Source organism: Drosophila sechellia, chromosome 3L (genome assembly GCF_004382195.2).
Source record: "Drosophila sechellia strain sech25 chromosome 3L, ASM438219v1, whole genome shotgun sequence".
Classification (NCBI taxonomy): Eukaryota; Metazoa; Arthropoda; class Insecta; order Diptera; family Drosophilidae; genus Drosophila; species Drosophila sechellia.
Genome location: NC_045951.1, coordinates 3890264 through 3914867, shown reverse-complemented (window position 1 = coordinate 3914867; position 24604 = coordinate 3890264). Strand labels below are relative to the sequence as shown.

General features: G+C 40.6%; 1 protein-coding gene across 6 annotated transcripts; it reads left to right on the top strand.

Annotated features, from left to right (window-relative positions):
* Positions 1-579: 579 nt before the first annotated feature.
* Positions 580-24604, top strand: LOC6610680 (calcium-binding protein E63-1). Of its 6 annotated transcripts, XM_002035210.2 has the most exons (8): positions 580-759; positions 2803-2933; positions 5111-5149; positions 5261-5300; positions 16003-16146; positions 21840-21990; positions 22055-22203; positions 23841-24604. In XM_002035210.2, exons 2-8 carry the CDS (start codon positions 2898-2900, stop codon positions 23861-23863), a joined length of 582 nt encoding a protein of 193 aa, XP_002035246.1. In that variant the 5' UTR covers positions 580-759; positions 2803-2897; the 3' UTR covers positions 23864-24604. The 6 variants fall into 6 exon arrangements, with proteins under 6 accessions (XP_002035246.1, XP_032576056.1, XP_032576060.1 ...); XM_032720165.1 differs by lacking the exon at positions 2803-2933 and having other exon boundaries at positions 581-759; XM_032720168.1 differs by lacking the exons at positions 580-759; positions 2803-2933; positions 5111-5149; positions 5261-5300 and adding exons at positions 10403-10567; positions 11495-11752.

The window sequence follows — 24604 nt, the reverse complement described above, 5'->3', positions numbered from 1 at the left end:
AAATCGCTGTGTTTGCGGGTCAATAATTGGGTAATTAAACTTACACGTGCGATCAGACAGCGAAAACATTCTAGGGTATTGTCGGTCCCAGAATTTCCCACGCATGCCCATTAACAGCGACGCGAACAACAATAACAATAACAGCGGCTGAATCCGTTGGCAACACCCACGACCCAACATTTGTTTGACATACACTGAAATAAAAAGCTAATTTCTTGCGAAATAGTGATGTAAGGCGTATAGGAATTGTATTACCTCTCTTCATAAAGAAATGAGATCAGTTTAATTAAATGGTATACCCAAATATATCGTAATTTGTTTATAATATGTATGCACTTAGATAAATTTCACGATTATATTATAATGAATCACTGAAAGATTATAATGTCAAGAAGTATACATTATATATTCTAATTTTCAATGCTCTAAAAAAAGTTGGATTGCTATATTGAGATCATTTCCACCTGGAAATTCCTCGCAGTGTACGCAAACGATGATCGTTTTGGGCTTGGTCGCGTCTCGTTAGTGGACACATATTTATGTGACTGATCAGAGGCGCAGATCGCTGCAGACAACGCAGTACAAAAAGTGTCGGCGCGGCGGCCACAGCAGCATCCGTTCTAAAAAAAGAGTCCATAGGTCGCGTGTCCCAATCTCTCGGGACTCGAATTCGAATCCAGCGCGTGTCCATTAGTGTGTGTGTGTTCCGAGTTGGCCAAGATTGCGGACCCAGAGGATATCAGTGAGAATCCGCTCGCCGTAAGTGCGCAGGATTTGTAGGCACGTAGATTTGGCTAACCGTTTGGCTTTCGTTACACTGCACTCACTTTTTGCCCAGTTAGAGTTCCGCTTTCCCGTTTGCCCCACGACCTTGGGCACTTTTCACGCTTCGTTTGGCCGCCAGCCGTGTGTTTGTCTATCGATGATATCACGGCTGGGTCATTAAGACCCGGCTAAGTGCGACATTTCTCTTTGGCTTCCGCCGATAACTAACTTAAGTTGCTAAATGCCGTTCCCAGAGTCATTAACACCCCGTTTAAGTCCAGGGCAAATCACGGGATCCGCCACTGGGCACCCAGCAAAGTTTCATAATATTTATCTGGCACGATCATAGGCGATGTACTACAAACATCTATATTATATCTGTACATATATGGTTTAAAAATAAACATTGTAAATATTTACATTGGATATCTATAAAGAGCAACTCGCCGATTTCTCACCATAATTCTCTTGCTCGCCGTTCACACGGTATTGGCCAAAGGCTTATTACCCCTTTTCCTTTTTCCATTCCATTCCTCAAGAGAAATAGTGATAAATGCTTGCAATAAATAAATAACGCATAACATATCTGTATCTGGCTGCCGCTTTCATGTTTATGAGCTGATAATGAGCTCGTAAACAGTCCAATTCCGGTTGTCTCTGCTTGGAAGCCATCCGAACTGAATCGATCTTGATGGAAACGGTGATCCCTGGATGCTCTTGCAGCATCGCAAGTTCACTGGCATCTGGGGGTAATTTCAACCACTGATAATGCCAATGATCGATAAGGAGTTCAGTAACAGCTTCGTAACAGTTGTGCAATTTTTAAATACACAAAAAAAACCAATGAAATGTCAGCTTCAGTAAAACTTCTTTAAGAACAACTATAGTACCTTAAAATTATACATATTTAAATATATAGAGACTATGTATCTTTATAATTTAGCTTCCACTGTGAGTGAACTTTAAGATTAACGAATATTTGAACAGCTGTGCTCAGCGTATGCAAATATATTCCTCAATTCGAGTGTTATTTTAACCTTTAAGCTTCTGCTTTTTTTGACCCCACGGCGTATGAGCAATGTGTCACTTTTGGACACCTCACCTGAACAATCTGAGAGATCCACGACAGCTGCCTAATTAAAATTATCGAAGATTCCGCAGCCGTCTGCCAGCGTTTTTGAGTGCAGCCAACGGGGCGGATTGTCGATCGGTAAAAATAGCTCATACGCAATGTGGGCACACGAACGCACTGGCACTTCTTTCTTGTCATCTCATGTGCAGCCGGGTTGAATGACTCGCGACTAAATATAACACTTGCAGTTTGCCCCGGCTTATGTAATAGCCATTCAAGTGTTGATCTAAGCCAATCGACTCTAGAATTGGTTGTTTTCGAGATCGTTTCGCTCTGCTCATTAGGCGCATTGATAAACAGATAAACAGATATGGGAAAACGTGTTTGGTCAAGTGCTTTTTCCTATTCATACTTCTGATGGCACAGTTCTTTCTTGAGAAAGACACATACACTTATTGAAAAAAGATCTACTTTTTATGCCGTCCGTTGACAAAGAGCGAACGAGCATCGAAATTGATGAAAATAAATCAAAAAAGAAAAAAACAAAGCAGATGAACAAATGGCAATCCCAGAACGTGGCGAGATTTCAAAATTTTTGGTTCAAAAAAAAAGAAAAAAACTGGCAAGAGCGGGAATACCGCTCTCAACTTCTCTCTCGCCAACTTGTTTTTGGCTTTCGCTTTTTTTTTGGCAGCATTTTGATCGTTGGAGCGCCGTAGAATACTCAATATTGTTTGGGATTCCGTGGCGAGACGATCGTCGAAAAAGTCGCGCGCGCTACTAAAATAAATTCAAAGCGATATATTATTAGGCAAACAAAAAGGAACACACATCATTATAATCCCCTAAAAAGTTAAGATATAAATACGCAGTTGAACAAAATACAAAATAAACACATTTTATTGCTGGATAATTTTACTGTGCCCAGTGACAAGAGTGCTAACACATTTAATTACACATTCAAGTGCTGAAAACTAGGCCAAAGTTGATTTGAAACCAAATATTACTCATACGCCACCGGCACCGCATTCATTCCTCCACCAAAGCTATCAGTTTTTGAATGAGCCCAATGAGCGGACTGCGCCAACAGCTGAAGGTGAGTACTGCGCTTATTTTCTTATCGATGGGATAACCCCATCTTCCTGAGCCCTAATTCCCAGATGATCTTGGGACTTTGGCCCAAAACCTGCTTGCATTTGCATAAATATTTACCTAATCGCTTTTCAATGGTTCGTTCTCCGTCTGGCAGACACTAAAGCTGCCTTCGTTGTATACACAATTTGTTTTTATTTCGTTTATGATGAGCAAATATTAAATCGCTCTCTCGGCTACCGGCTATAAATAATTTTAATAACAATATTGGTACTACATTGCGGCAATTCGCATGTCAGGGTCGCCGAGGTACATTTAAATTGGCAGATCGTATTTGTTAGTTGTCAAATATTTAGATTAACTCATTACACAGAGCGCGTATAAATATTGCAACAGGTTTATTGTCTGCCAGCAATTAATGTTAAACAAAATGATATACGAATTAAGAGCTATATGGTAGCGGATTTCTTGGAAACCTTTTATTTTAAGAATGAAAAAATGCATACTTATAATATTATTTTGAATTGTCGAATATTAAATTTCTGTGTGCTGGCCCAAAGTGTTTCTCGGAAAGTATATTTCTAATGGGAACTCAACAAACTTGCCCAAATCGAGTGGAACCGTCGGCTATATTTTATCCAGATCTGAACAGACGATAATTAATTTGAAAGCGTATGTCGGGACTCACATAAAGTTGCTCCAAAGCAGTGCATTCTGTTTTTCCTAAGTCATAAAATGCGTCGCTGTCGCAGCCCATAACTTTGTAGCCAAAACACATCATTAAAAAGTACAGACGAGCGTCCATAAAAGGCATATAGGTATATGCGCATAGATATAGGTATAGATGTATATATCTTTGGAAAATCGACTTTCGAGGAGGGGCATCATAATGGTTTCTTAATGTGCCCATTCTGGATTTTTGGCGTACAAAATGCGCTTCAGTGCTTTCGAGGGCATTAAAAACGCGTTTGTTTATCGACGTATGTGTATCTACTTGGCCAATATAAACACTAGCGATTATTAACTTTTTCCCTACCTTTCCTACTTGTATATTTTCAATATGATGTGAGCCCACTATGCTCCCCTTTGTTTGAGGTCCGAGGTTTGATACTTGTTTATTCGAATTCACTAATTGACGACACAAAGTTTATTTCATCTAGATTTATACAAACAAGCCGCAAATTTATGATGTTGGCACTGCTTTGTGGAGCATAACAAATTTTCGGAAATTCCTGAACAAGTGTCAAAGAAAAATGCCATTAAACGGGCTTTATATCGCAAAATGTATTAATTTGTTTACATTGTATGCTTCTTGGCACGTGAGCAATGCCACCTCTGCATTTATTATCTCGCTTTAAGCCAATAAAGCAGCAGTTGGCTAAGGTAACTAACCTGGGACAGCCACACTATTTTTATGATTTTTAAGTAGGATTAAAAAATGAAATAAAAGCCTAATCAGTAGGAAAACTACGCGTGATTCATTCAATCTTAAGATTGTCTTACTTAACTAACAAAATGTTTATATATTTATATATTTGCTCATGCTTTAATTGAAGTGTAATCAACTTCGCCCATCTGCACACAATTTAAATGAATTTTAAATCAGCATTGTTTGTGAAAATGGAAATACTGGAATATTCGGATATATTTGCGTAAACACTTTCACCGCATTTGCTGGTTCATTTTTGCAATTAATCAAAAATAGTTGAAATGCTTGCCATTCAGTACGTAATTTAGAAATAAATTGGGAAATAAATAAATGCTAGGCACGAACAATCTGGCCAGCCCCCTGCCAAGATTCCTCATATTTGGTCTAAATGAGAGGTTGATGCCATCGAATTGGGCTTAAAGAGCCAACTAAATGCATATGCACTTCTTTTTGGCTTACTTGAGATGCTCGGAATTTCTCGAGTGAAAATAGATTGAAAAACAACAAGTGCAAGTGGGTGCTAAAAAAAAACCAAGAACAACGTAATAAACAAAAATGTCAGAAATAAAAAAAACCTTTGGCAAAATGTATAAATATACCATTTAGCCCATCCGCAAATACCTTTTTGATTTTCCGCGCAGCTGAAGAGTATGCTACACTTTCGTTCACACCTCTGCTTATATTTTACCTTAGCTCATCGACTTTTAGTTAGTACACTTAATGTTTTATTTGCTTTATGTTTTGTTTTACAGATGCTGGGTACAGCATTGCTGGGCAAACGGGCCACCAAGGTAAACACGAAATTATTTCGCATCGATCGGTTTATTTGGACTGGTCGGTATTTATTTGATTTTCACTTTCGTTTCGTTTTTTCTTTTCTTTTTTGCCTTTTCATTTCACAGTCTGTCAAAAAGAAACCATTTACGGAGGTGGAAATCAAAGGTAAGTAACCAAATCAAACCACAAATCAACAGACAAATTGTTTATTTACAAACAAGACGAACAGTGACCTCTGTTCTTCTGCGAAAAACTCAACGAAATATGGGTTAATATACGTGGCTATCTAGTATCTGATTATTCATAATTACAGCCAATTTATGTGCTAAGATAAACAGCTAGCTCTGCCATTTCTTGGCCGGCCCACGCTGCGTATACACAATCTCAACTTGCACACTATCAGGTTGTAAAACAATATTTCTCGTGGCCATGGAAAAGTATTCATGTTTTTATATGAATGAATAAGAATGATTGGGCATCTTTAATAATTCAGATTTCAGATTATACTTTTGATTAGTGTTTTAAGCTAACATCCAGGCCTATAAATTATTTGCCCCCTGCTGTTCATTTAAATTTAGCCAGCCAAAATTGCCGACCGCCTTTTGCATGTCAGCCCATTTATTGTTGCACCACTAATTTTAGATATTCCTGGGACAGGTGCACTGTGGCACCTCAAGATGGATGGATCCGCAGTTGGGCTATTTTTGTATCTTGAATTGCTGTGCACACAGAAATGCGGCTTAATCTAATCACGATAGCCATAATCGAGTTGAAATTTAATTAACGCGCCTCTTTTTTTCCCCGACCGATAGCACAAAAAATGGAATCGCAGTAGAGGACAGCAGATAGCTGACACCCGCGCATCACGTGTCCAATTAACGCGAAAATAAAGTTTCCAATGCGATGAAAAAATATAAAAAGTGGAGCAGCAACGAAATACCTGCCATAAGACATTTAATTTCGGCTCTGCGATTTTTGCGACCCAAAGTGTTTACCACCGAAAGACGAATCAGATAAGATGCTGATCCCACACCATTCGAGTGACACATTTTTTCCCGGCTGACAAGCCAAACAAGTCATATTTAAATCGGCGCCAGGCACTTTCATTTGACATTGCCTTCAGCTGTTGATCTCCGGCAAATATTTGGCCTTAAAGTGGAAAAAGCAGCAGGGAATCATATAGAGCATGAGTCATTTTATGATATTGCTTTACATTGTATTTATGGGTGCATCGCAACTACTTTAAGCTGTACTACTATCTAAGTGACACCTTTTGAGCTACTAGTACTACTAGAACCCATAAGATGACCCATTCCGAGATACTTTTGGAGCTAAGGCCCCACTCAGAGTGTCCGGTAATCAGAGAGCTCAAATCAAGATAATGCGAGCAATCCGAGTGAGAGTAAATACGATTATGACATATAGACTAGCACTTAATGAAATCAGACAACCCATCCCAGATACACAGATACCCAGAGATACCCATATACCCATCGCCCATAGGGGCCATCCGGCTGATAAGTCGCGCTCGGTTATCTGCGGGGAGCGGCGGGTGCGCTATCACCCAAATGAAATATAATACAATATAGCAAAAGTCGGCTGGGTTCTGGGTTAGTTCGTTTCACTTCAGGCCATTATCTTGGGAGTTTTCGTAGATAAATCGCTCGGTAACGCGGCATTCCTGCAGCATTGTTATTTTTCGCGCCCTCGCAGAGTATCGCCAGCTTATGTAGCGGTCGGAAGTGCCAGTCGAGTGTCTCTCTGTAGCCGTGATTGATTGATTGATTGCTCGCTCGCTTGATTGACTGATAAACTGATCGATTGGCCGACCGATAGTCTGCACTTGTTCGAAAACCTGCGAAACCGAACCAGTTTCAAATCTGGCATATTAGCGTCTTTTCGCTTCGGAAATATGAGCAAAGATGATAAGTGTGAGTATCAGGTGGTGACCAATCTTGGCCAAAAGCGAACTTTAGCCAATCGCCAACGCTATCGGTGGTAGTACGAGTAATCGCGACAAGTCCATATTACTAATTTGCAAACACCAATCAACTCGCGCAGAAACACGGCGCTGTCAATTTGTCGCCACACTCGTAAAACTAATTAAACGAATGTCAGCAGCCACGTAGGGCGGCGAGACACTGAGAGAAATATCGGAAACTAATGAATCTTTAAAAATGATTGATCGTGAAAGGGCAATCTTGGTATATATCGATTTAAATTAGCATTATATGTAGTTGCAAATGTTTTCATATGTGTGTTTTAAAATCCGAAATGGTATAATGACCCAATTTCTGCCAGTGTACCGTCCCTTGATATATCTGTCTGTTATCGCCTGGAAAAATTATCTCACTGTGTGCTTGTGTATTTGGTAAGTGGGCGGTTGGCAGTTAATTTGTTGCCACTTTGCCGCTGATGAAACCTGACAGTCAAAGGCAGGCGTATTATTTTTTTGCGAGTTTTTATTTATTTGTACATTCTTCTTCTTCTTCTTTCGGCGACACGCCTGCACTTTGATTTATGGTTACGCAACGTTGGCAGTTTTTTAGGCTTCGTCCGCAAAATTCTCGGCTTGCTACTCGACTTGAGTTATGGGTAGCAAGGCAATTAGCCAAAAAATAAAACACAAGTGAAAAACGAGAGTTTGTTGACTGTAAAAATTCAATTTAACATTCTTGTGATTTATTCAGGTCGTTTAATTTTCGGAAATTTGTCAAGTTATATATTTGCCCTATTCAACAACATAATTTGTTAAGCCAAATCAAAAATGTATTCATTTTAGCACTCAAGCTCTTTATTTTTCCACATTTATGTACTGAAAAATTCGAGAATTGAATACAAATCGCTAATTTGGTCACGTAAATGGATTCAATAACAAAACGAGATGAAAAAGTGTTTTTCGTAGTCTGCTGCTGCTGTGCGTATCGGAGTCCTTGACCCCCAAACGCCCACCACCCCTTTTTGAAACCCCTTTTGGAACCCACTTAACCACCCCATATTGAACCCCATTTTAAAGCTCTTTTCGGGGGCACGTTTTGCGTATGAAAGATTTTGACGATGCCAGTGGCCCTCGGATTGATTTTTGCATATTAATGCAGGACATTAGTTCGGGATCCAAATGCATCCGCTTTCACTTGGCTGTGGGGAAGCTGTCTATAAAGAACAGATGACTGGCCTTCGATTTTCTGACGGGCCATAAAAAAGGAAGGCCGCAGATAAAAGGCATTGGGTGCCGGCGCATCTATATTACCAATCGCCTCGTAAAAAGGCACATTTATGATGCATTTTTATATAAAAAGAGGAATAATTGAAATACAAACTGCAGGCACATTATATTCGTGACATATTTAGCAAATCTTCATTAAATGTTATACCTTTTAACAAACCTCCTAATTGTCCCTTTGTGTGCTTTAAACTTATCAGCCTTGTCTTCTGAAAGTAATTACTCATTGAAAACAGGGTCCTTAGCCGGTTTCAACCCACTGTGCGTGGGTGGCGCCCTCTGGCGTCGGCACGTGACTTCGTTTGCGTACTTCCCACGTTTTTTTCGTAGGCGTTCGTGATGTTTTTGGATCCTTCTAGTTAGTTACTCCGCGCCTAATACAATTTACGCCTTCTGGAAAAGTTGCTCTTTTTGCGACGCAGTTTTCTTTTCATATATTGAATCGTTCTTTACTATAGAGGCCATCGTCCTGTAATAAAAGTGCACATATTGTGAGCTCTATCCATTCATCTGAGCCAGAGTTTACTGATTGCCGTTGCTCCTGGCTTGCATTTCACTCGGTTGGCCATCCAAAAGTTTTCCCAATTAATTTTCATTAAAAAGTTGTTTGCATTGCACAGGGTTGAACGAACTGGGGGATGGAGAGGAAACTCGGAGGGCAGACCAAAGCGAAAATGTTGTGAAATTTTGAAAAGTAGACAGGACTCTGTTAAAGGATTGCAGCTCATTTGTCGGAAGGGAAACCCGATACCAGAACTAATTTGCAAGTTCCTTCAACCCGTCTTTATTAAACAGGAAGATTTCTGTGGCTAAGAGGTCAAGATAAATTCCCTTATTTCTTGGCTCGTTAATAAAAAAAGTGAATCTAACAAAAAAGTACTTCATAAGTTTGTAGAAGAGTTACCTTGATCCCAAAAATATTCTATATTGTTTTTGTGTACTTTATAATCCAATTAATACCATCATTACGCCAAAATTAAACTGCTTTTAAATTAAGTAAGCCAATTTAATCATGAAACGTAATAAATCTGGTTCATGCTCTAGGTAAGATGACAATGCGATTTAATTGAGATTACATAAAACTGCAGCGATACCGTTGCATAAACATTACGTATAAGACGTCTACCTCTCTCTTTTCCGCACGTTGGCAAATTCACACAAATGCCGTTGCCTGCGATAACAACAACAATCCGTTTTCGTTCATTTTGTTTTGTTCGCCATATTCGCTGAGCTTCGTTCGCGTGAGTGTGGGTGAGATGACATGCCAAGAGAGACTCAGTCGGCTTTCCCACGATTTCCAGGCAAAGAATGGAGAGAGAGAGAGAGAGAGAGTGCCCTTCAAGCACACCAATACACATGCACTAGGCGCATCTGCATTTTTCTGTTGTCACTCCAAATGCATGCTGCGTTTTGTTGTTGTTGTCGTTTTAGTTGGAGCAAGGCCACTGGAAACGTTCTTAGAAGATTCCATTTCAGAGGGAATTCCCTAAATACAGGGCATATGCGTAATAATTTTTTTGCGAATGTGGCGTACATACATAAGTGCAAGAAATTTATTTGGGCTAGTTTTAATTTATTATATATGATGACATAATGTATTTATAAAATATTTTGTATGTTTTATAACTACAAGTGCTTTTATAATCATTTCAAAGAATAGGAGTGAATAAACTATCATATTTCATTAGAAAAACACGCGCAAAAAGTCTGAAAAGTCCTTCAAAAGAAAAGCGAACGCCGTCACGTGAATGTTGAGACGAAAGCGAAAACACTAAAAAACATTCCGACACATTCTCTCATACTCTCGCCTTTCCGCTTTCTCCGCGACGAAGAACGTTATGAAAACAGAGACAGCAACAAAAACAGAGAAGAATTCGCTGGTTGCCCCAGCAATGAATGAAATTTCGACGAATCCAGAGAATCGCGAAGTCTCGTGGATCCGAAGCATCTTCGGCTAACGGGACTCTTTCGGTTGGGGGCGCACATACGAACTTACTGCCAACGGGGCTGCCATTCATGGGGTTCCGTTTTAGAGCGCTCAGTTTCAGTTTCGAAGTCGGCGCGAACAGAAAGTCGCGACGGATTGAAATTAACTAACAATATAACCAACTTTCGCGCTATCTCGCTATCTCTAATCACTAACACTAACTTTTCGCTATCGGTTCTTCAAAGTACTTGGCCAGAGCAGCTGCTTTCTTATGCAAGAAAGGTTACAATTAATACGAGCTATCAGCTATCGCCCTTGTTTTGGTTTGATTACTAGCCACTGATGGGACACCACCCCGCCAATTCATTTTAAACACAGTGCGCGTAATTGAAGCGTAACTTGCGGCCTTGAGGTGTCTGTCTATAAGTCCTTAAGTTTAAGCTGAAAGTTAAAAGTCAAGGAACTTAAATCAGGACAACCAGTACCCTCTAAAAGAAAGTTGTTATGTCACTGATTTCTACGAACACGTTGCATTATCTTCTGTCGAATTGCATACTGCAATGACCAATAATGAGTCAATTTATTGGTTACGGCTGATAATAAAAATTATGATTCAGGGGGTTCGATACTCCTATATTTGAATATGACAAACGGGGTTTCCCAGAACTTTTGGTTCTCAATATGTAGGAAAATTAGAAATATAAAATAATTTAGTTGAGACTACGACTAAGTAGTTACACACAATAAAAATAGACTTTGCAAACTACCTCCGAGAAAGCCAAAAAATCTATTTAGCTTAATTGCCATCATATTTCTCTTGTTCGTGGCATAGAACTTTCAATTTGCATCAGCCCAGACATATATTTATTGGCCTTAAGAGAAATGGCTGTCAGGCTGCATAATTATTGAAATATCAAGTCTGGGAAAACTCAGCGTGTGACGGGCGATAAATTGAGGAAAGCCGACAAGTGTCGGCGCTTTGTGGGGAAATGGCAAAAAAGGAACAAAAAGAAATAGAAAATATAATGCACCCTGACCCTGGGATATCGCCACTTTGACCTTATTCACTTGTGATTTTAGCAATTAATTGCCATTCAAACATCAAACCAAACCAATGCCCAATTGTTTGTACTGGTGCGCTGCTCGGCCAAGATCAAAAATAATCTAGCACTTGTTCCCAACCCATTTTCCGATTCATTGTTTAAGCAGTGAAAACTAAACAATTCGCTGGCGTTACTCATACGCCCCGTTAACAGAGACACAAATAAGTACACACATCCGCAAATCAGCAAAAAGTCATAATTGCCGGAGAGCAAAAAGAAAAAGGAACATAGAGCTAATAACAAACAAACGAGCGTCGAAAATAACACAAAACACTAAATCTATAAATACTATATAGATAGATATAAGCAAAAAAACAGAAAACAACTGAAATGGATCACAAAGAAATCGCAAGTCAAGTGCGAGGTGAGCTAAGTATGGAAAATAATTTATTCTATTATTCCGCACACTAAATTTTGCCATTTTTATGATACACTCAAATTGAGATAATCCGAAAAACTTAGTATAAGTATTTGAGTTAACACCACGCGGGGGGAAGTCCAAAATCGGACTTGCTGAGCATTATAAATTTAAATTTTTGTTGACTACTTTGCTTTTACCACTGCAATTAGTTCGGTCACACATTCCTATGATAGTGCTAAGCGAGCACATGATGTGGATAGGGGCAATTATCGCTGAAAGCCAATATGCATGTGTACAATATTTATAAAAAAAATAAATAAATTAGAGCGGGCGAAATTTAACAAAACAGAGTCGTGTGTCATGACAAATCAAGCGCCCACTAACCAAAGGAATACAAACAAAAGCACAATCAAACACAATCAGCGAAATTTCGAATCTAATCAACACGATAACTTTCTGTTGTGTTGTGTTCTTTTATTCTTTTTTTTTTTGCTCATTTGTTGTGAATAACATACATATATACCATAGTATCTTATCTTGCGACCCGGCAACAAAGTCCATGATTATTTCACGTTCTCATTATAATTATGGTTACGGTCCTTAAATTTCGCTTCGATTTGCCTTTTAGGACTTGAGTCAGATGACAATCAATTGACTTAAGTTAACAGTGCAGTGTTACCAACCCTATTTTATTTTATCTTAATTAACAAAGTGACCATGCGCCTGGAATAGTTCCAATAATTAGGTCCTTATTAGTGTCATTCAATTTACCACACATTTGTATAAATGTATACAATCAATTCAAGCCAATCTAAGTCAGTTTCAGAACTCCGCTTTGATTTTTCTCCTTTCCCATTTTCCACAGAATAATTGTGGGATTCCTGTTGTCTTTTCCCAACTTTATATTCAACTCTATAGAGTCCCACACAGTTTCGCCGTGTATGTCGGTGACAAATAGAGGCTCTTCAAAATACACCCACGCCCACTTCAATTTGACACGTTTGAAGTGTTGAAAAGCCCGCGTAAAATGTTCAAGCCGCGTCCTTTGTGCTGGATAATTTGATTTCAGAGCGAGCAGAGGAAAGGGGATTAATATTGCTTATCGTCGGGGATATAAATACCCAAGGCAAATCGAAAAACAAAGGACAAACATGGGAATTCAAATTAGAAACATTTAGTTTGAAGATTTTCTCATGTCATGTCGGTAGGTAAAAAGAAGCTTAAAATGAAATCGATACGAAAAATTTGGTATAGCTTGAAAAATCAGTTGAATACCACATTCTAAAGCCATTTTCAAATCAGTGTTAAGTAAATCTAAGAAATGCGTTTACTTTACTTACCGCAAAGCCCGAAATGAAATGGCAAATTTAGCACTTCCTCTTTTCAGTCACTTTTCATGGTCTCAGTGGCTTATGCATAGAGCAATTTTCTCCTCAGCATTTTATTTCGCTTCGCAAGTCCTTCGTCAATAAATGTGTGTGGGATGGCTAAAGTTTTCGGAGCTAAAAAACTTTTCGCCTTTAAGCGTTATTTACGACGGCAGCCACAGTGTGCAAGTGCAATTTATTGGGGTTCCTCTGTGCGCTCTGGGCGGAAAGTGTTGTCAAGTTTTTGTTGGCAACTCAATTACACTGGTCCCCGAAAACGAGGCTCCGGGGAGGAGGAGCCAATGGCATATAAAGGGTCTGTCGAGGGAGCGATGCAATGCAATTATCAAGTTCAATGACAAGGCTGGAATAAGCGACAAACCCAAACAGACAAGGGCAAACAACAAATGTTTTTTACCCCCATTTCTTTCCCTTTGCGAAAGAAACTTTAATTGCTCAAGTGCAGCGGAAAATGGTGGCGGGGGGCAATTCCCCCATCTCGCCAGGAATAATGGCGAATTCCGAGGAACTGGGAGCCCCAAGCTGTCGGCTCAATTAGTTACAGCGACACTTATAGATGGCCAACTTTCTGCCACATCGCACTTCGACTTTGTCATGGAAATGTTGCGCTGAACTGAGGGAACCTCAAGTTTGTCTTTGTCCCGATTTAATAAGGCAATTATAAAACTTTCGCTAATTGCTACTACCAACTCGGCGCGTCTATCTTAGCTTACATCTTTGCAGAATGCCAAAGGGGAAAGTCCTTTGCATTTTATAAGGTGCACAGGAATTTAATGACTAGCTGATAGGATAGAAAACAATGTTGATTTAATACTTTCAATACAGCCCTCTTGGAATATTTTAACTTTATTTTCGAATTTCATTTTTTCTTTCACTCCTTTAAAGAGTCCTGTTATTTTTTCTGAACTTTCATTCTTTTCGCTTTGAGCATTGGTGCATTACCATATCTCATTTTGGCCAAATTTGAATTTAAACCGCCGCAGACATCAATCCGCTGCCAATGGCTCAAAAGCAAAAGCAAGCAACAGACCAATTTGAATTCGTTTGGTCGTCGAAATCTATATGGTATAATCTATATGGTATCTGGCGAGAAAGCGGCGACAGCAACTTAACTAGATGCCAATCAAATGCGCCGATCCATGGGTTAACCTCAATATGTTCCAGTGTCCCGACACCTGTCATTCCCTCCATTCCCCAATCCCTTCGAGCTGCAGACACTGTGCGCTGAAATATTGGTGTCAATGTGTCAATATTTGAAGTATAAACACGTGTGCAATTAGAAACTATACAAGTACGAGACGGCTCAAGTGTGTGTGTGTGTGGTCGTATTAACAAAAGCTACGGCAACGGAAGTGTTCTACAAGCGCCGGAAAGCGGGGGAAAATGGAAAAGGGGGCGTGTAGGGGGCGTGGTCTGGCAGAAAAGCGGCTTGGCCCAAAGCAATTTACATGCAATTTTCGCATATCTTCTTTCCCTATTCCATATTTTTCCTTTTACATCGGAAACCTGCCACAAGCGAAAGGTTGCCCTTAAAGGATAATATTACTTTTTGCCCTCCTTTCGTTTTCTACATTTTGTTGCACTTAGCAACAATAAATGGTTTCTTATTAAAAACTTGAAAATATTCTAAAAATCTGTGGACCAAAGTCCATTTCTACGGAATATTACACTTAAATATATAAAATATTTTATAGTATGTATCTACAGAGTAAGCGAATCAATATTTAAGGGTTTAGACTGTCTGCGCTGGCCTGTTCTGTGAACTTTTCCGCCTAAAAACTTAAATGGAAGCCATCATCAATGTTTTCCCAAGCTGGTGTATCATGCGAATCGCCATAACTTGCCTGCCTTCCTCCATTACCGCATTTAGGCAAGCAAGTTGCATAGCCGATTGCACGCAAAGTTATGCGCGATTGGAAAAATTATAAGTTTTTGCCAAGCGGCATTATTTATGGCCGCTTTCTGGCGGGACAACTGTAAGTTTGATCGATTTGGCATTGGGGCGCCCAGACGTTTTCCCCAGATTTGATGGCCCCAAGGCATTGACTGGGGTCTTGGCTGCCGGCTCTTGGCGTGCCGCAGAGAAGGCCATCGCAAGGCCTTAATTATTGTGGAAGGACGCAGCTCGAGAAGCCCCAAACTTCTGGCCAAGAGAATACCAACACCAAGCCGCAAATCCCGAATGAGCCTTTAAGCCCGAGTAATTTCCGTCTTAGCCTGGAAGCATGCAGCGATTATTTTTTGTTTGCTCGGTGGGAAAACAAGAAAATTCCCCCGGACGATAAACATTTTTCAATGGCTCGCTTTTTTTCCAGCGCGCTCCATAATTTCTACAAATGCAGTAACAAACGAAAACAAGCACGCAAGTTTTTCACCAAAAAACAAATTACGCATTTCCACAGAAATGCCTTTTCATTTTACGACTTTGGGTTTGCCCTAATTTCGCCATCAAATTTTGTTTGGGACAAATTTGCGTTTCGGAATCGTGAGAACTTAAGACGCCATTTTATTCCAGCTGATATGTAAATACTTATGTGGCCTGAGTAGTTTGTTGTGGCTAACGCGGCGCATACGTAATATTTTCTCGACAAAACGACAAACGAAAGTGGTTTGGGCCTGGGAAAAGCCCTTAATGGACGAAAATGAATTAAATAAATGTTTTTTCCGAGAAAGTGTCGAATAACACATTACACTTTAATTAAACTAAAATAAATGCTAAGATCAATGCTTATATATTCAAAAGATTAAACGTAGAATGTTGCGTTACTTTAAAGGGTTTTGGCAGTGCACTTCGCCTTTAAAACCATATTACTTTATTAATTAGTGTAAATATGTTATATAATGTTTCTTCTATTCTTTTTGCAGATCTACGCACAGCATTCGATCTACTAGACAGAAATCGCGACGGTCGCGTCACCGCCAACGAGCTGCAGTTTATGCTAAAGAACCTGGGCATAAACGTGAGTGACGAACTCATACACGATCTCATACGTGAGGCGAGCCACTCAGGTGAGTGCCACTCGAAGGACCCTCCTCCCAGTTGGCCTGGCCAACAACCTGTGGACGCAAAGTGCAACAGTTTGTCCCCATGAAAGTGTTTGTTTGTCTGCCCTTTAATAATTCACGACGCTCGATGACATTTGAAATGCCATCGGGGAGCGTTAATTAAACCCACCGAGGGATGTCGATTGGCATTTAATCAAGTTTAGACCTCGCTGTAAACAAATATGAGGGTTGAAAAAGTTGGCTATTCGTTTCAATTTCCCAAAGGTAAACAAAGGTCCGCTTGAACCAAGGAGTTGCCAGCATTTCAGTGCAAGGAATAATAAAAGCAATGGTAATCGTAACTGACATGATCCTGCTATAGTTATGAATTTTATTAAGTTATATAGAAATATAACGTTCCCATTTCTGTGGAATTTCATTTAAACAAGTTTAATGCCCCCTAGGAAATCCGCCTTGAGCTCCTCCTGTCTCTCGTGGCAGAAGTTTTTCTTATTTAATTTACTCGTTAGGAAATGCATTTTTTATTATATAAATTCCCCAGACAAGACGGAGTGCCGTGAAAGAACTTCCTCGTCCGATAAACTTGTAAGGATATCAACGAAGGATGCATGCAATTTGTGTTATTTATATTTCATTCATCAGTTACGCCCTGTTGTGCATATTAAAATTAAATTAGGGCAACCTGGCAGAAAATTGAATTTCCTCCATTAAAATGCAGTTGTTGTCGTGATTGCAATATGCTCACATCAATAATGCACTTATCCTTAAATAGACTTTAATAAATTTCGAGTTTGTGCCGAGGAAAACGATTTTAATTAAAGTCAATTCGTATTATCTAGACAAATAATTGAAAAGACTATTATTTTAAATACAAATTAACATTGAGCGCTTAACAAGTAAATGTTGATCAATTAACTAAATATATATATATTGTTTGCATATATTAAAGATAGTGCGTGCCGCTGTCACTTTTGTTTGTTCGAGTCTGTCAATTGAGTTTGGGTTAATCGCTTCACAGGTAATTTAAATATTTGTCCATTGCATTAGGAGCTCTTATCGCTGGTCTGCAGTTTGCACCGGTTATGCTGTGAATTTAAACTCGGTCACGTTTTGGCGAAAAGGACAGGGGCTTTTCACAGGGATTGGTTTGCGGGCTAGTGACATTTATCATATAAAAGCAGGCAACTGTTGCTGACAGCCCTCCTCCACGCAGGACCCACGAAGGGGTCCTGGGGCACAGGGGCCCGTTTTGATGCCTGCCACCAGCAGGCGAGTGCTGCACACACCCGTCCATGCCACATGTTTGCCGACCTCTGGGAAACCTGTAAGTTGTAAGTTGACAGCGAACCACACTCGGAACACAGACAGCGACATGTGCCAGACAGACAAAGGAAAAGGCTGCTGGGTGCTGCCGAAATTCAATGGAAACGATAGACAAATCCGGTCTGAAATTCAAAGCTTTTCAGCACATTTGTGCCACGCATGAAACATAATGCAGCAGGGGTTTGAAATCAGTATATAATATATGAAATCATAAGTAAGCAGCATTATATTATTTTTGAATTTTTCTGCGACCATTTCTTGCACTGGCCCATAAAAAACCTATTCTGATTCAAAAAGTGCACAACTGAGTAGGTCCTTGAACCCCATTAAAGGCAAAAGCAAATCACCATAAAAGGGCAGGAGCTTTGCCCAGAAATGGCCACAAAAGGAGAGAGACAATGGCACACTTGACTGTGTTTTGGCTTTTGATACTCACTTGGCCAGCACTTCGATTGGGGCCCGGCCACGCCAGTTGAATGTGGCTTAAAGCGTGCACTTGATGGCTTCATTGACATTCCAGGGGATTCAGTGACACTCTCGCCAGAGAGAGGGGCCTGGCTACATGAGGTATCAAGACGCTGATTTAGCCATTCGGACACGGCTAAGTGACCACCTGGTGGAGCTTTTCTTGGTCTTATTTATTCGTTGATTGCGACACGCGAGCCACAGTTTTTTTCCTCGCTGCTCGGCTTCATTTTTCCACCTAATTTATTGGGGCTCAAATGCCGCTTAGTGGCACAACATGATTTAAAAATTGTTGCACGCACTTAGGCAGCCAAATTAATTGCCACCAGGAGTTGGGGTTGCAGGTGGAGGGCGCAAAATCCGCATAAACGGCAGCTGTAAGCCATTTAGTTTGCTATTAGCCAAGTTGTTAAGTGTCAAAGCCAAGCCCGCGGGGAATCTCGCTCTATCTTTCTCTGTGTGTGTACGTGTGTATCTTTGCCATGTGAAATTAGTTTGCCGTGGCCAAAACCACAACCGCTGGGCTTCGCATTAGCAACAACTGTCGTGGCAATTGCACAACCAGCCAACCGACAGAACTCCACCCACCGAGGCCGAAATAACCTTGGTGCATTTCGGTCCTAATCGAATTTCGGTGAAGACCCCTGGCCGAAATTTACATAACCAAGGGCCAAATAAAAGCTAGGAGCCAAATTAAATACAGCTTAAAATGCCGGCAGCGAAAATTCCTTGAAAATTGCCCACCAAGTGGAATGGAAATGGCTGGCAAGGAATAAATTCCCCCCAAAATGGTCGAAACTAAGTTCAAAGTTCATTGGGGCCCTTAAAAGCGTCGCCTTGAACTGCATTCCTTGGCCGAAAAATGCAAATTCCCCATTACCACCAGACGTTGCACATACGCAACGTTGGCTCTTTGTAGAGATTTAATTAATGGCCCCAACTGCAAGGTAATTTATTGGCCATCAAAGCCAGTCGCTCATGGCTACCTGCCTGTGTATTAGTCAGCATTTATTGTCTGCTTTACAACTCCAAATGCGGGCAAACATCGTCTCAGTGCAAAGCAACAATCTAACAAGGCACCATCCACACACATACAGTCCGAATCCCCACGGCGAACTTCCGTTTCCGTTCCGTTCTTTGTGGCATGAGGTCACCTGCCACATACATACATATATAGTATACGCCACCTACAACCGGCAGCAACATTTGCCAATAATTGATTACACTTTGCCATGAAGTTGTTGCCACACACCTCAGCGATTCTTCGCAGGATCCCCGTCCATCGACCAAACCAACGGACTGCACTGGCAGACCGCAGTGGCCATTTGTTATGCCGGTTGTCATTGGATGTCTGTCATCGAGGGTGGCCTATAAACCGAAGGGATCTGTGATTGAAATAGAGCCATCCAAAAAGGACGCGGTCACAGTTGAGGAGAGATTGGTAGCAGCACAAGTTAATCTACCATATGGTAAAATAAGAACAATATTCGCTGATTGTGTAACCTATGCACTTATGATTTAGGGCATTCCGATTGGGAAACTTGCCCCTTTCTCCAGCCATCGATCAATGCCACGATGTGCTCCCAACTGCAGGTCAAGCTTGAAAATTCGTTGCCTGCCTAACGAGCCAGATGAGCACCGACATATGTATGTGGCAGAAGCCCCTGCACAGGATACGCTGTATGCAGGACATTACCGAAATGTGCGACAAGCAGTCGCAGCCAGAAACGCCCTCGCCTTCGTCCTTATGGCTCAGAAAAATAAGGACTGAAAAAAGGGACGACAAACGATGACAATGGCGGCAACGTCAACACCAACATACATATAACCAAGCCATTTTCATTATCCTTGGACTTGTCCTTTTCGCAGCCTGACACAGACATCGGCGCAGATAGACGCAGAGATAGAGATAATGTGCATTTGGTTTTCGCATTTAAAAAATAAAAAAACAGAGAGGAAACAGCTGAAAGGAAGGCCTCTCAAGATGGGGGGCTTGGCCCTTAAGAAGGAGATAAAATCTTACAAAACCTGCAGATGTAAAAGATGAAGATTTGATCCTAGATACCCTCTTTTTGGGACGTGAAAGGAATATTTTTTCGGTAGTTCATTTAACTCAAAAAAAATGCTACGATTTGGCTTATGAAACTGGTAAAATTTATCTCAATTTACTTTTATGAGAAAAGTTTTAATGTAATGATGCAAATTTAATGTATGATTACCACATACTCATCATCTATCTCAACAATTGGCAAGTCTTGTTTAAGAGAAGGAAAACTCCAAGTAGAATGAAAGCCGCTAAGCGCGAATGAAAACATTTTCCGAGCAGCGTCGACACACAGAGAAATGTCACACAGATGTCAGAGCGACAAGAAAAGCGGGGAAAAGCAGGAAAAACTGCGGCGGGAAAATGCCAAATAGAGGAAGACGGTGCGGGTCGAGGTGGATGACAATAATGGGTCATGTATGACCCATCGTCGGTTGGCAACATATGAGCAAATACCCAAAGCAATCATCGTGATATGTTGATATGTTGACGATGGAGCAATATTTGTATTCCGCCAGAGAGTTGGAAGCAGTGTGGAACTTTGTTTTGTTAGCTGGCCTCGGGCCAAGGAACTCGTTGGGTGCAATTGTCTAATTGATGCGGATTCGGTTGTTTGACCCTTAAAGCGTTTTTGATGCCAGCAAACGGCTGGCAACGAACTGTTTCTCTTGCTAATCACCAGCAATGAATTTTCAGCCAGTTTGAGCCGGAATCTTTATCTATTACTTAACTTAAATTGCCTCACATAATCCTCTCCTATAATCCCTTTCAGTCTTAAAATAATTTTGCTATCTAAATTCTGTCATTTTTACTCACTTCCAAATTAGGCCTTCTTTTGAGTTACAAAATGTTTTCAAGTTAAGGAATCCATCCCGCAACATATAAAAACTTGATTTCTTTAGTGTCATTTGATTTAATAGGATTATATATATATCGTACGAGCTTGTTTCTTTTTTTTAAATTAGCAATTCTAATTATGGCTGCGGTTTGGCCAAACAAATTGCAATTAGAGATAAAAAAGCAAATGATATACCACCCGCTCCTTATTTTTTTTTTGCATGTCCCTTGGCATTTGCCACCAAATTTATGCGAGCGTGGACTATCAGAGATTTCGACTTCGCTTTCGTTGCCATTCACACTTGTTTTTCTCCTTATATATATTTTTTTATTTTTTTTTTTTTTTGTTATTATCATGGTGAAGGTCAAGGCCGAAAAGCAGAGCGCAAAGGGTTTTCCGGACGCAGTATCTTCTGCGCTTAATTATAAAAGTTTCAGCGGCAGAAAAAGTTGAGCCGTTCCCACTGCGAGCGCTCACTTGCAGCATTCGGCTTAGGATTTTCCCTTGGCTTTGGTTTTGATTTTTCGTTTTCCTGTTTTCCTGCTATCCATTTGCTGTTGTTATTTTTCTTGTGAATGTTAATGGTCGGCGAGATCTCAGCCGGAAATGCCTCTGACAATGCCACCACCTGGGCGCACTGGGATTGGCGCAGGAGGAAGCCTGCCGAGCATATCCTGCCAACAAAGGATGTCCTCGTTGCCAGGGGATTGAGGCGTGTGAACACTTCCCAACAATGAAAATGCATTTTTTCCAGCTGCGAAAAGTGTTTTGTGGAAAAAGGTTTCCAGCAGCGCTTGCACGGAAAATGTTTATCTTCTGTTGTAAGCATTTGAGGAATTTAAGACTTGGCAAATACCAAATAAATGGGGATGGGGATTCTGCTACTTACTGGCTTCATTTTTGCCAGTGCGTTCAATTACTGGAGCTACTGTTGCACTTGTTTACCGTCGGGATATTCGCGAGTTGTCCTTGCAACACAACCCACTGATTTCTCAACCGCGCATCCTCTTCTCTTTCGATTCACAGGCAATGGCTTAATCAACGAGGCCGAGTTCCTGCAATGGGTGGGCAGGATCCAGGCGCTGCGGGACGAGCAGCATTCACATGAGGACAGCAAGGACAGCAAGCCGGCGGACGAGGCCGATGATGTCACCGAGGACTTGATAGCCGCATTTAGGTACGTATCCCATCGCTTAACCCCTTTGTGCCCCTGGTTAATCGATTCCCCCTCCACCTCGCAGAGTATTCGATCGGGATGGCAATGGGTTCATAACGCGCGACGAGCTGCAGACCGCCATGGAGATGATTGGGGAGCCCTTGAACGAGCAGCAGCTGGAGCAGCTGCTGGTCATCGCGGACTTGGACCAGGACGGGCGCATCAATTACGAGGGTGAGTGCAGCAACAGCAACAGCAACAGCAGCAGCCACAGCCACAGCCGCAGACAAAGGACATGGGAGAAGGGACAAAGGACACTGCTGACGCAGGCGTTCGCATGGAAGGACATGTGTGCATCGGTCGAAATTAAATGCGCTGCACATTAGGGCTTTGAATTTAAATATCAGTTAATCCTTTTAGATTCTACCTAATTCTTAAAGATATTTTTTGCTGAAGTCCTGTTGCTCCTGTTTCTGCATCTGTATCTGCGCCTGTCTGCGTCCTAATCAAGTGCTGGCATAAAATATGCCAAACTCATGTCAATATTTGCCAAACGCACCGAAAGCCCATACGCCGATAAATCAGCTAGACAAATAAGGCGACAACAAAGTTTATTAACCTCAACCCAAGGTTTATTTGTTTGTTTACTCGTAAAGTTTTTTATACCGGCTACTCGCGACTTTGGTGGCTTTATTCGGTTTTCATAGATTGAGTGCTTAAGGAGTAGAATTTTATGGTGTACGCAGTAAGTGGTATAAACTCCTAAAATCTATCAGAAATCATCTAGTTGGTGAAAGTTGAAGGTACATTTTGTTTTCTAGTGACTAAAGTTTTTAGGATTTATATAGCCAGTTCCAGTTCATCTAGGAGTTTAGAAAAGGCAGAATAAGCGGAATGAAGTGGAATACCCAACCCAGGGATCCACCCACTTATTATTGTGCACTAATAGCGAAAAAAAGAACAGCACGGAATTCCCTTGCGTGGCATAAAATTGATTTAATAAACTTAAACTAATACGGGGACATGCTGGACTCGAGTGTCCTCTTTGTACTTGTTTCTGTTTTTTTTTTCCACCTTTTTTTTTTTTCTTTGCTGCAAAAGGTGTGTGTGCTTGTGTGCTTTGCGCCCGGCCAGTAGAATCCACTGTATCATTAGGTTCATATGCCATCGCCTCGCTAGTTGATACTTTGACCTTGTAACGCATTGACAGGCCACCTTTCACCCAACCACCCACTATGGCCACCCAGTTCAGCAAAGTTCGAACGGCCCGGCCCGCAGCCCGCATTTGTTTGCTGGCATCTGCAATTTATTTACTCATTTCGCTGATGTTGTTGCTTTTGCCCGAACGCTATTTACTTTGCACCGGCATCGACAACGGCCAACATTGCGTATACGTTATACGTTATACGGCATACGCAACGTTGTCCGTTCCACTTTCTGCTGACACTGCAGAACGCAGTGTGTGGGGCCCAGAGTGGAAAACTTGAGAATGGGTCGATTGGTCGGAGCAACACGTACGACGCCCCCAGGAGAACCTTCTTTGGAAAAAAAAAAAAACCTAGTTTCGCCCTTCGAAGGCGTGATTACCCGAGGCGACAGCTTATATAGTTTGGATATCTCATCTGCAAAATGCTTTCTGCCTCGGTGGACACAACTGTCAGGGGAAATGGGTGTCAGGTTTATTTCATTTAGCTTTATCAACCAATTGGGGGGGTGCTTACTTAAGAAAATATAGAAAAAAAAAAACAATTTGCTTGCTATTAAAATTATGTTTTGAGTCAGTTTGAGCTTAGTATAAAATACTTCACTTTCTTTAAAACAACATTTATTTTAAATGGAATTTTTTGACTTTTTCTCATTTTTCATTTCAGAATTCACGAGACTTTTGCTCTAAGCAGATTTACGCCCATCAAGGAGGCATGGTCAACCCCAAAACCCTGGAAATTTCGAGCGGAATGCAGCCCGAGTTGCGCCCCTTCACCATAATTGTTAAGCTTTTAAGAATATACTCAGACATGCAGAAAATAATAATGCAACAAAATGTGCAGAGCGTAATTGTATGAAATTTTATACAACAATAAACTTATACAAGGGTATGAAAAAAGTGCAAGGCAGGCCACACACACATACACACCCATAATGTTTTAGTTTCATCACACACACACACAACATATTCATATGTAAATTAGTTTCAAAGTTTTGTCGATTGTAAAAAGTGGAATTATTCATTTTCCGTATGATGCAAGTGAAATCTTCATGTGGAAAATGGAAATGAAAGCGAAAAGTTTAGACTAATTTGTGCAGACGTTTTGCGACGGAAATGATTTAAATCAAACATTTACATTTAACATATAAAATGCATATTCGGATAAGTCTGAGCGCGTGAGTGATATTGTGTTTAGGGTGCTGCGAAAATGAAGAGCAGACAACATGTGGAGAAATTACAAATAAAAATAAAATTAAAATATATCCAGATGCGAAGAAGGTCGTCAGGTGGATTCATATATTTGTATTTTATTGTAGTTATACTGCTTTCGATGTATGCGCGTTTCAAATACACCAAAACAAACAAAAATTGTTTCAAATTTGTTAGAATAAGAAAATAAATGTTAACAACTTATATAGGAAACCAAAA

What these genes read in the sequence shown, in the direction of transcription:
- LOC6610680 (XM_002035210.2), top strand. Translation starts at nt 2,898, where the DNA reads ATGAGCCCAATGAGCGGACTGCGCCAACAGCTGAAG. An exon ending in GACTTGATAGCCGCATTTAG is followed by an intron (nt 21,991 to 22,054) that starts GTACGTATCCCA and finishes TCCACCTCGCAG; the next exon opens with AGTATTCGATCGGGATGGCA. An exon ending in CGGGCGCATCAATTACGAGG is followed by an intron (nt 22,204 to 23,840) that starts GTGAGTGCAGCA and finishes TTTTCATTTCAG; the next exon opens with AATTCACGAGACTTTTGCTC.